Genomic DNA, 13,414 nt, shown 5'->3' with positions numbered 1-13,414 from the left:
TGAACATGTCTTGAAGCAGACCTCTTGGAGTTACAATGAAACAACTCAAAACTTCCTACCTTTAAAGCTATGGAGTCTTGTTGAATTAAGTTCAGTTTAGTAACTGTCCTTTGTATTATTTCACATTTCATTTAATGTTTAAGCAATATAAATATGCATTTTGCTTATATAGTGAATAATTGCATTGTATATTTTTACTGCTTGCACAAATTTCAGTAGAGATCTTTGAACAAACCTTTTTAAATTACAGTATTGGCACTGGTAGTATGAATCAGGATTTTAGTTTTACAGAGTGAAGTTTCTTCAAAGCCAATTTTCATAACACTGCTATTTTCGGAGGTCTGTACTGTATACCAAATAAGATTCATTGCATACATGTATTCAAGCAGATTTATATTATATATTTTGTTCTGATTCACATTTAAGATTAGGTAGACATCTATAAGTACGACATTTAATTATGATATGTTAGTTTTACACAGTTTAATAAAGTTGTTTATTTATTTTTTGGATAAAACAATGAAATTTCTATCCATGAAAGAAAAATAGTGGAAATAATCTATCAAAATTGTGTTGAAATAATCTATGTATCAAATTTGTCTCCTGTTTGCCAGTTTAGTTAATCTAGTGTTTTGTAATGACGTTTGAGTGAATCAACAATTTTGACATTTAAACATTGCGCTTCCTGACATGCGCTCACAAGGTAATAATTGAGGTTGTTATATGCCTACAACTAAGCTGGTACTACGAGTTCGCGCACTGGCGACACGAAATATCAAGCTCGTGACGTTGAGCTTTTATTATTATTAGTTCGTCGGTATTGGCTCTCCGGTTAAGAGGTTTTTTTCAAGGGGGGACTGATTCTTGATTGTTTGTAAACATTACAGATAGTTCAGTGTTGCTGTTGTTAAGTCGTTAATACCGAGCGTCGTAGAAATGCCGTCTGCAGAAGTGTGCTCTATTCCTAAGATGACCGCCCCTATTCCGACTAAAGAACCGAATTTTAACATAGCTATGTCCTCATCTGATGTTGAAGGACTAGTACTAGAAATTAAGGAAAATTTGAGGTTGTCTGGCCCACCTTCTATGAAGGCAATACCCTGCAGTCACCTTTCACGGAAGTTGTCCCGCGCCTCGCCGTACCGTATACCCGGTGATTCATGTGGAGCAACCTGTGTTCCGCACAGAAATAAACACCAGGATCTCAGCCAACAAGACCCATATGAGTTGTTGCAAGCATTACTGAGATCAGAGAAATTAATTAATGAGGCTGTTCGAAGAGTACAAATGGGGTTCACCTCCAAGAAGTTTTATTATGAATCCGATGAAGAGTCCTTGAGAAGCCCAGTCCTCAGACTCTATAAGGAAAACTAACCAGGTTGTAAGGACTCGACTTACTTAGTAATTTACTCAAGTTCCTTTATAATGTTTCTGTGTGATTATGTTTTGTAAATACAAAGACTGCTGGTCAATGTACCTACCTATAGACATCTATGTTTTGTGTCTTCTGTGAGAGAGGAAACCTGAATTCAATATTTGAAAGGCAGGTGAGTATTACAGTTAGTTTAATAGTTTTATGCTCATTTAATATTTGGTTGATCACAATTTACAGCTTTCTTACTGTACTGTTGTTGTTTTGCAATCCCTTGCCTTGTTTACATTTTGCTGATGATTAATCAAAACAACATTGTAACAATAACAGAATGTTCCTGCTTACTTGGGTTCATTTTGATTGTCCTGACATTGTGATGAATTTCAATTAATGATTTGTAGTATATAATTAATTTTCTTTGCCTTTTGTATAGACGTTGTATATGGTTCTCTGTCTATAACCTGAATACAATGATATAGGGGAAATATTCGTTAAAATAAATTAAAATATTTTAAACTTCTTCACTTACACCTATATGTATATCTGAAAAATTAAGCAGAGTGTACTAAGTCTTTAGCAATAACAGCTTTTTGCCAGGCTCTCTGTTTATAAGTTATTTCGGTTATGGTAGAGCAAGCTTTTGGTTGGGCGGTTTCTCAGGTCTTTGATCTTGGCTTGTCTTTGGTTAAATGTAATTAACTCGATCTGCAACATTTTACACAGACCTTCAACTAATAGGTAGAGGAATTTCCTTATGGAGTCTCAATTAGTATTGGTATTTATTAGATTTACATTAGTTTTCTTTGGCGTTGAGTGAATTTATATGAAGTTATTAGGTATCCATTTCAGTTTTTTTATACCTATGAAAACAACGTACAGTATTTACTTTTTGCCTGAAAATATGTCTCTTTTTCTCCTTTACACTCCTTCCTATGAGAAAAGGAAATAGATCCTTTTTAAGTATCTAGCATAAAATACAAGTGAAATAATTTATTTCATCGGTAATATTAGTTTTTACAATATGACAAAAATTATACACACTTGAATAATATTGATATTTGAGTCCATTGTGGTCTTTCTCTTGCAATGAAAAAAAAGTTGTGATGATTCATGGTAAAACTGGAGTACTTTGAATATTTTAGCAAATTGCTGGAAAATAGATAATAGATATGAAAAAAGTAAGAAACAGATTAGCTTCTAAACTGAATGGAAAATTTAAATTTTTGATTAAGGGATATCAATGGTTTGCCACAAGAAAATGTGGGGTGGTTGAATGGGCCTGACCACCATACAAACTAATACTCTGTAGATTACATAATTGGCTTTAGGGATCAATTGATGTAGATTGTTATAATAAATGTGTAAAATTGACCAAAATATTTAAAAAATTGCAAGAATTGCAGAGAAAAACGAAAAAACCTGGGATTTTAACGCCCTGTATATTTGTTAATAGATATATATTTTTCAAATGATGTTTATTTACAGTGCCATCTTATTTTACGTTTTTATTTTCATCCTTTAAGAGAACGTAAATCAAAACGGAAACGCTATATATATTGGTGAATATTACTGATACCAAGTGGATTGTTAACCTTCAGTAGTAGTCACACGTGCGATTTTTCATAGCACAAGTACACACCCACTATGCAATGAATAATTAATTACATATACTACAGGCTTAAGGCAATACCGCAAACTTAGTTTTAATATTTTAATTGATATTCTATCAATATATCGTATCACTTTTTGTTGATTGAATAGGCCTTATGTCATTCTTTTCCGTTATAAAAGGGGACTTAAATGCTTCTTGATCAACAACAGAATTTAGATGATGATTAATTTTCTAAGGGATAATAGCAATTTAGATTTCATCAGAAGAAAAATATTCTATGATAAAGTTTATTATTGCATTTATCCACAAACTTACTCGTAAACCCCACAAACAACATACAAAGACAAATTCATCTTACCCCAATTTTATGCTGCCATAGCCTCATCTTGAATGGTACTGCCCAACGACATCTTTTTTCACTGAGTTGCCTGCCTTACAAAGTCCTGGCACTTACATCCTATCGCATCTTCCTATGTTAAACCATAATATAACATGAGAGCTTGTACAGAGACCTTGTTCCACTTAACCTTGAGGATAAAACGCGCGTCCAAGCGCACACAATTTCTATGATAGATTATAGTTTTTGTTCAGATGGTTATATGTTTTAAGATTTTGTAGAAAGAAGATATTTTAAATTTTCTTATTCAAGTTTTCACACATTAAGTCGAGAAATTTGGCATAGTTGGTTTACGTACTAGTAATGCATCGATTTTGAGCAATTCAACCTTAACTTATTCTGAAAAACCCGCCTGTGTAAAATAACTCATTCTTCATCTAAAATGTCTTTTTGCCTATCATTCGTTCCAGATACTGAGATTAATGTATCATTGGCACGGAAATCCAGAAACGGCCTCTTTAAACACAGGGACAGATCATTAATATAAATTATAAATAAGTTTGGCCTCAGGATCTGCCATGCACTACTTCTGCTACTCCATGCATTAAGTACTACTCATACCCTGGTTACATGAAATTTATCAGTTAGGAAACTTTTTAACCATTCCAGCACCAGACCACTTTACACTATACAGCATGAGTTTCTTACACAATATTTGTTTATCAATTGCTTTGAATATGCGATGAAGGTTAATAAAAACTGCTGTGTTTGTTTTTGAATTATTTAAGTTCCACCATAATTCCGAGGGAAGATGTTACGGAGTGGATTCATATGAATGACCAATTTTGATTTTGAATCCTGACTGTTCATATTATAGGATGTTCTATGATGTACAACTTATTTCCAATGAAAAGGTCATATAAGCATTTTCATTGGGGTAGTATTCAAGATCATAATTTGTTGCTGAAATACTGGGCGTCAAAATTTGAAAATTATAATCTATCGAATTAGGACTACGTTGCGGTTTAAGACCTAAAGGTTCTTGTCGCGAACATTTCATTAATGAGGTCATTCCTGTGTCCTTACGATGAACTCGATTTTCTATCGTTCAGTTAAAATATTCAATAGACAAGGCATTCTATTTTTACGTTCGTTTTGAGCTCTACTACAAAAGATTCATTCAGTGAGTAATAAACAGAGCCGGGCGAAAACCAAATGCTCCAACTTTTTCTAAAATTGCTCTTGTTTCAAAGTATCAATTTCAATATGTGATTAATGTTTTAGGAAACGATTTTTCACCATATTGAACCATTTCTCCTTTTGTTTCTAGTATAATTTCGTAGTTTTCTAAAGGACTTCGTACGAAAGTGTCTATCTTGTGTTTCTTATACAAGCCCATAGAAAGACATTTCCTGAGCAATAAGGACAAAGGACTGTTCTTTGGGTAGGCAAACATATTAAACACATTAATTAACCACAATCATTCAAACTCATACAAGGAGTTCTTCCGCTTCCGTAGCTTGATACACATTACGTCATTCTTCGGAGTTGAAACATTTCCTTAGTCAACAGCCAGTAACGTCGTTCGTTGATGAACCCACATACCTACATATATACCCATCAGAATATTTAACCGAATGTTTGACTAATGAAATAGGTTGTTGCTCCCAACGTTAGGATCTCATTATAATAGGAACTTTCCATTATCGAATAGATATTTCTGTTATGGTTAGTTTAAAGTAACATTTTTACTCCCTATGGTTTTAAATACGATCGTGGTTATAGGAGTGATTAAATAGTTAAAATTGCCGTTCTTGCATCATGTAGGTCAGAAAGGTCGTTTATTTATTGCCTACCTGCAATTAAGTAAACAATACTACATGTAAATAATTCGCCTAACAGAATTGCATATTTTATTTCTTGCAGCGGTTGTCAAACCTACTCTTTGTTTGATAAAATGTTAATTTTGCCCAGGTTTAGATAATGGAGCATTCGAGAGCAAGGTTCTCTGTCGTAAAGAAAGCATTAATTAAGTTCTAGTTAAGCCTGTATTTGTTTCACTACCATTCTTACAAATTGGCAGGTATATGGATGCTTAAGGTGCATAATACATCAGTGTTATCGCATTGGGGTAACCTTGGTTATTTTGTTTTCTTCCATCGGAAAATATTGACCTACAGCAATGGAGCAAAACACATTATTGTAGTTCAACTGCGTCGGATGAAATCAAAATAAATAACCGGGTAAATAGTCAATTTATGCACGAGCAAAGTGTATAGCTCATTTGTACATAAATATGGAAATTTTTTGTTTGAATGCCAATTTATACATTCGTGTACTGGATAGCTGGGTTAGTTTAGTTCGGTTCCCAAATGTCTTGATAAGAAAAAGTTTAAATGACACAGAATAAGATTGTAGCGGTGAAAATTCAAGTAGAAAATAATTAACACGCTAAAGGCCGTGGGAGAAACATGAATTGACCCATGTAGCCGAAACACGTGGTCCCAGAAAGCATAACATAGAAATATAGAAAGCAGCCATACTTGGGTTAACTGGAGTTACGCAATGTAAACATTCAATCGATGGTACGACAAAGCAGTTCATGCACAATAGAACAAACGATTTACGAACGAAATAACTATTTGAAGTCGTTATGTATGTAGTTTCGAAATGGCAACTTTATGAATTGAAAATAAAACATTATTATTGTTACAATAAATGTTTGCTGCTTAATTTACATGTTGCTTCTTTCAACAACATAGTTGTAAGAAAGCGTGATGTGGAACTTCCGCTCAGAAACCCTGTATATGAGTATGGATTAATTTTTGAAATTTAAATACCGGAAAGCGCAGGAGGATGTAGTTGCTATACTACTAGTTTGTCAATCAGTGTTCCGTCCTTGATCCCACAATGCTTTTTCATTTCCATTATTATATTCTAATAAGTGACTCAACCGTTTCAGGAAATGGACGCTTTGGGGATAGAGAAAACTCTTACATCAGCCAAGGTAACCAACCGGCAACCCATTTTTTCATAGACCTCAAAGAATTATGATACAGCAAACCACGAATTACAACATACTGTTGAGTTGAGAAAGTCTTGTTTGTTTTAATATAAATTTTGTTTATATAGAACCTTTTAAATGTAGGTTACCTTCTTTCTTAATGGTGTCCCGTCATTGAATCGAAAGTGGATATTTTCCAAAAGATTCCTTTTAACTAATTAATTTTTACATGTTGGAAACTTACCGATCTTTTCATTAACAGTTTCTAGTCAACTTGTGCCTATTATTATTTAGAAATTCTCTCTGACTTTGTAGAACAATTGAGCAATATTGATTTTAAAGCGATTTGCGAACATAACAACCACACCTTTATGCTGTTGAAATTCAGACGAAAGTACTGCGAATTCAAGTTTTGTTTATTAAAGTGTTTATTTTGTTATTTGATTTGTTTTCATACCTATCTATCAGCTGCACTATCTTGGCGCCTGAAATTATAGGAAAACACCACCAGTCGGGTTTAGATCAAATATATATAATCTAGACGGGAGTTTATTTGTATTTATCATCAGTTATCAGGTGTGCCATTATTGTTTTTAAAAGTAGTAGAGGTAATTTTAAATTAAAATGGTTTTGAGAATAATTATTATTTTAAGATGTTAAAGAAACCTTCGATTCAATATACGGGTTCTTCGTTTATTTACTTTATTCGGCGAAGACTTACATATGTACGACCAGCTCTTCTACGCTTACTAATATTTAAAAAAAAATGTACGTGAATGTATTTTTTTCTAAGGTTACTATTAGTTGTAAGTATTATTTTTTATCTGTGATTACAACATTGCTCAACTACTTGTCAGTATAAAGGCCTCGTAATATGCAGTTTAAAAACTGGACAATCCATTAAAATATACAGTTAAAAGATTCAAACAGATTCCGATATATCATTGAAAGCGTAAAAAAGACCAAAAATAAAAATGTTTCAGAAGTCACGAGGTCTTCAAGATCTGATAGGTATTTGCGGCTACTATGTAGTTAGCTAGAGGAATTCATGATTTGCCTAAATATTTCAGGGATCGATATTGTCTATGAAGGTAAGATTAGTCTGTAGTTTTATTTATAACAGAATATTAATTATAGTAGAATATTAATTTTAAACTTTTGGTCACGAATGTCTTCGGTCTTGGGTGGGATAATTTCTACTAAAGTTAGAATTTTTGTTTACAAATGCGGATAGATTCACCGGCGATGGCTGGATAGACGTTTACGGAAAACAGAAAAAAATATTTTGTGTCTCATTATCTGTAAAGGTCTGTGAATCACTTTGCATAAAGAGATGAAAAGTGGAACGCTCCGACTCATTTTAGTCATGTGCTTACATGTCTTTTTTTAAACAAATTAAAAATTGAAGATTGGAAAGCATGGAAATTCGGTAAACTATGAAAAATACGAGATCATGAACAAAATATTATATAAAATTTGGACAAAATATTTCATCTTTCAAAAGAACTAAATTGATTGAAGCCATTTTTTCCTCATGGTGTTTGATTAATCGATCGAAGAAGGCAACAAGCACAAAAACTGAGCCAACGAGTTCACTTTTTGGCAGAAGTTTATGATTGGGTGTTTCAAGTATTGTATTTGAGGACACACAAAAATTGGACATTCCATCGATACGTGTCCAGATGTCACGGATTTGGATATACTCAACTATCGGTCAAGGTCTGTGAGGTACTGTTCCTGAACTCTGTTTTCGGGAAACTCTACTTTTGGCAGAGCTCAAAGCAGACGAATTTCGCTATTTATTCTGGAAAGTGCCTCCAGAACGCGTTGCACTTGAATTGCTCACTACTTTTTCCTTTTAGCTTTAATTTCAGTTTCGGCAAGAAATTCTGTATTCTGTATTTTATTCCAGATTCTCTGCAATCTCATTCGCGGAAAATTTCATATTTTCATATCCAGATTGTCTACAAGTTTTCACTTTTTGTGTGGTTGATGGCAACATCCTTACGCAATCTTACAAATTTATAGTTATAAATTATATTAGCTTTAAGACTGAATTAATTTCAAATAAAATATTATGCACTAGTATTAAAATGCATCATGGATTTTGCAAAGTTGAAATCGTCAACGTTTTAATACATCTGCTTTATTTTACAACTTAGCATAACTTTATGGTCTTAAAGTTAATAGTTATTTTTAAAAATTCTCCATTTGGACGGTTTCTCATCTTCTTCGCAATGTTTAATAAAAGGCCTCGTCATGTCGATGTTCGTCGAAAGTTCATTTGTGGAGATCTGGTTAAAAATCCACTTCAGGGCATTTTGCACTGGAGGATATATGGGCAGCTCATCTGCCTGCTGCATACAACCAAACAAGTCTGCATATTTGCGCAGAGCTCCAAATCAGGGCCTCCATGGGAATTACTTTAATCTGATTAATACAGTTACTGTTCCGTTTCCCAGTGAATAGGCTCCATTTCCTGATCGATGAAGACACAATCAGGTCTTCAAATTATAAAATATAACCTCAAAAATACAGGTAAGCAAATACTAAAACTGATGACTCGAGGATTGCGATGGAAGTCTAGTGGTAAAAAATGGTTTTTGACATGATTTTGACTTGGCTGCTTTTGGCATCATACTACCACAAGACCCTGATCGGTATAGTCTAATCGAACTACTTTCGGAATGAACGTTCCATTAATATTCCGCTATAGTCAAATTTCAATGCTAATCAGGCTATAAAGGTCTTTGCACACCAGGTTTTAAAGTTATAAAACATCTCTGATAGCATTTTAGCATACTGTAAACTCAGTGGTGTTCTGACTTTATCATACGTAATTCGGATATGTCTGTCTTCGTTTCGCAAGCCTTTTATTCACGTGATCTTATAGCTGGCAACAATATAATCATCATGGTACAATACATCCATGGATCCAGGCACCTTTTACAAAGTTAATTAAAATAATGCTTAAATAAGTCACGACAAAACTTAGAAAAAAATGTTTACAATAAATTTCACTTTCTTTACCCCAAAATTGTATAACATCATTTTGTAGAACATGAAAACATGTAAATTTGCTGTTCATTTTTATCTTTGTTGACACCGCATGGAAGATGTTCCAAACCTAAAAGATTCATGAGCGAATTTTCATATTAATATAGCCGTTTTTAATAGAAGTTTCACATATATTTACAAGTAAAATCCGTCCCTAAATAGACGATGTTTAGTCTTCAAATGCCATGAATATTCCAAAAAATTAAATTTATTTGTCGTTTGCAGTCCTTAACTCCTATTATTTTTTAATTTCCTATGTACAGACGGGTAAATTCAATGGTTTTGTTCACGTTTTAATGGCGGTTTTCGTAATTTTCATAGAAGTATGTTATTATAAAATAAATTCTCAAAACTCTAGTGACAATAATATTTGCTCTGTTGCCTCTTTCCAATCATTTCAGGGAATGGAAGTCTATCATGCACTAAGTGCCTGTATTTTATGTGCCAGCATGAGGATTAATGATTCACTTATTTTGAAGAAAAACTGAAGTAACGAAATTTTGTTATTTGAACGGTCGTTAGTTTTTGTCAAACAAAAAATAAATTACAATACTCTATGGAAATAAATCGCCCAACAAAATTGAAGACTCTGGTGATTGTTGCCAAACCTACTCTCTGCTTGATAAAATACAAATATTGCTCAGGTTGTACAACCGTATCCTTGAATATTCCAGATCAATGTTAACCTTTGAATTTGTCTAGACTTTCTAAACTTAAATTTTAACGTAAAAATTTAAGTAAAAAAGTTTAATAAATCATTTCTTGCGTGTAATCAGCAAAAAGTGGCTCAACTCGGTCTCGACTTAACCTAGCTTATCTTCGTATCTCTTCAGTGACGTACATTCTCCTTGCCGACGCGCTATTCAGAGCACATATCCAAATATCAAATTATTACGTTAAAATGACTATTTTTCGTATATGATAAACTTATTGTTCGATTTCCGGCCATGTACGAAATTTAAATTTAAATGAATTTTTCAATGCCAAAATTTATACTACACATGCCAAGGTTATACATGGAGATAAGACTCGAGGGTCTTATTAATTCAATTTGCGGTAATAACGTAGAAGATGCCATGCGTATTGTCAGATCAGATGTGCAAATTGATCGACATATGGGCAGTACGGATCGTAGATAAGAAGCGTGTATGTTGATACATGGCAATTGCTAAAAATTGTTATTTTACTAACGCGTTAAGTGAAAGGGGAGATCGCTATAGATTCAATTTTGCCATAAGCTATGTATAACGGAACATCTTCGAATACCAAAACGTGACTGTCTTTATTCAAAGCACATGCTTTCAGCTCGTCCGTTCGATTACTGTACCAAACATTTGTATATATAACAGTTTTAAAAGTGTCAGTTACGACACGCACTGTTGGAGCTCAAATTTCTGTGTCTATTCTCTAATGCATTTTGGCACATTATTGTTCGTATTTGCTTCATTAATAATTGCTTCTCGAAAATAATGATCAGATGTTACGCGAGCAGTGAATGCTTCTTAGTTTTGTACATTCTTGTAAATAGGTAGGAAACTCAAATCTAGTTTGTAGTTATTACTTAGGGCATTTGCAACAGTTTACTAGTAAAAAAAAATCTATAAGTGTGAATAAGAGATATCCCCTTTCAGTGTATATTTAGAACCTGCTTTAGTTACCTATGGGCTAATATTGAATTTTTCTGTTATGCACGAAAGCATTTCACTCAAATTATACGATGTGTTTTTTTAAACGAAGCTCCACAGTTTATTGGACATAAAGATCCTCGAAGTGACACCTTAGTGTGTTATAATTTTAGAATTCCTTTTGAAAAATTTCCGCTAGCATACCTATAGGTTAAATGTTTCACCTTCAATATTACCATTATATTCGTTTTGTGACTGAAATATGTTAGAGAACTTGATCTATTAATAAATTAAGGGGCTATGGTTATATGTGGGTTACTTGAATTATTTTTAAAAGTAAAAGGTGATTTGATCTGTTTCCCTGTTTGTTTATATTATTATAACGTAGTTCCCGGTTTTATATAATCGATTCTCGACTTTCATTTTATGGACTCCGGGCAATACCGATTTGTACGCAATAATAGGTAATTATTTCTCTAGTGGAATAAGTTAGATTTATTGTACATATTGGGCAGAAAATGGTCGTCAAATAATAAAACTTTTGAATGTTACTTGGAAGTTTATTATTCATACCTATCAATTGCGTTATTGTTGTACAATTCGTAATTAACGATTGTTCAAAACGCGTAAATTTGTCGCCATTGAATGAAGGTTACATGACTGATACATAGATAGAAATAATTAAAACTCGCATTTGCGTGTAACTATAATCTTAAAAACTTCGAAAAACGTCACAAGGTTTTCAACTGTGAAGTTTTAGAGATTTCTGAACAGTGTTATATGTAGGTTCATACTTATAATCTGTTTATGTGACGAAATTAATCTTCATTAGTTTTAATTAATTTTTTTTTTCGCTTAGGATACTACTGATGATTAACAAATTAATCATCAATAGTATCCTAAACATTGGTTATCGTTGTACGATGAAATTACACATTATGTTTGTTTTTCTCAAGCGGAATTCCTTATTTCTTTTTTTAATTTATTGTATTCGTAGGCATTATTAAGTATCAACTTTCCTTAATTGTTGCACGCAAATTTGAAATAAATTATAATGTTAATTAGTTTTTGACGGAAATATTATTTTAGTTGTTTGTATTAACGTACCAATTTTTGTTATTAAACATACATAGTTACTCACGGCGATGACTAGGGTACCTACATTATTTTAATTTATATAACGTTCAGTGTTTATTACCTATTCAATTTTGTTTGGCCAAGGACACGTAGTAGGTATAGGAACGAGGTTGTACGAGGTATAAGGATTCCAGAGGACAAAGAGTGATTATAGTTTTGTCTTCATTTGCATGACTGAATTTAGTTTATACTTAGTTTTGTTTACGACGATCAGGAGTTGCAAGTTAAAACTTAACTTATCTGAGATTTGACGAAACGCTTGCAAATATACTTTGCGATCCTATACCCTATAGTGTGTAGTATAGTGTCCACGAAGAGTTCGCATCATATGCATGTGAATTTTAATTTTTTCCTATATCATGTTCTACTTCAAAAATTAGAACTCGTATACAAATCAAATAAAACCAATAGTTAATTGTTTATATTATGAATAAATAAAAGTCTGCAGAGCTTTAAAAAACACTATAACCAATAATAAATCTATAATAAATGTTCAAATACAAAACCACTGGTTTCTACGGGTAAGTATATTAATATTTCTGGAAATGTACTTTCAAGTGCTGATCTTATAAGTCTCAATAATTTTGGTCCAATTTGTAATTGTTTATTTCAAGCTTAGCGAAAGTAAAATTTAAAGTTATTAAACACCACCGGTAACTTTTTGTTACAATTCATACCCCAGTGTCGATCAAATTTCAGCGCGTGTAATTTTGCGTTTATTCGTCCTTGTGCAGCAATTTCCACAGCGACACGCTTGTATAGATGGCAACACACAATACACCTACAGATACGGGGGATTTTCATCGAGTTTATCAAAATAATATTTAGAAATTAATACTGTTATAACTGGAAACTTTGTTTTTTCCAAGTACGTAGCAAATCCATATCAATATTTTGAAAAACTGCAATAGAAAATATTGTTTATAGTAATTGAAATCTACCCAGAAAATTATTTTTGTTAGTTTTTTGGAAATATAAAGAATACGTTACTAAAGCTAAGTAATTCTTTATGCAAAGATGATATAGCTTATAATTAAAGTATATTTGGCTTAGTATAAGTTATTTTAATGCACTTCAATGGATTAGTGGTATATCTATAAATATATTTCTGTGTCAATTACTCATAAACGTAATGTTAATTTTCGTAAATTATAATATTTTTTGCAACTTTTGCTATTTTTAAATGATTTGTCCAGTTTAGAATCGGGGAAGTCCCGCAAAGTGAATAAAATTAAAGTCGTCCAATAATTTTAGATTTTATATATATAAT

General features: G+C 32.5%; 1 protein-coding gene across 2 annotated transcripts; it reads left to right on the top strand.

The window, feature by feature from the left end:
- The first annotated feature begins 759 nt into the window (after nt 1–759).
- Nucleotides 760–11,558, top strand: LOC136350752 (uncharacterized). 2 transcript variants are annotated; one of them, XM_066302796.1, is made up of 2 exons: nt 760–1,543; nt 6,284–11,558. In XM_066302796.1, the coding sequence occupies exon 1, from the start codon at nt 937–939 to the stop codon at nt 1,372–1,374; it is 438 nt and encodes a 145-aa protein (XP_066158893.1). In that variant the 5' UTR covers nt 760–936; the 3' UTR covers nt 1,375–1,543; nt 6,284–11,558. The 2 variants fall into 2 exon arrangements, with proteins under 2 accessions (XP_066158893.1, XP_066158892.1); XM_066302795.1 differs by having other exon boundaries at nt 760–1,547.
- Nucleotides 11,559–13,414: the final 1,856 nt, after the last annotated feature.

Source organism: Euwallacea fornicatus, chromosome 3, assembly GCF_040115645.1.
Source record: "Euwallacea fornicatus isolate EFF26 chromosome 3, ASM4011564v1, whole genome shotgun sequence".
NCBI classification, from domain to species: Eukaryota; Metazoa; Arthropoda; class Insecta; order Coleoptera; family Curculionidae; genus Euwallacea; species Euwallacea fornicatus.
Note: the sequence above shows the minus strand (reverse complement) of the source record. Positions and strands in the feature narration are given on the sequence as shown.

Bases quoted from the DNA above. Each gene is read 5' to 3' on its own strand.
- LOC136350752 (XM_066302796.1), top strand. From the start codon at position 937: ATGCCGTCTGCAGAAGTGTGCTCTATTCCTAAGATGACCGCCCCTATT.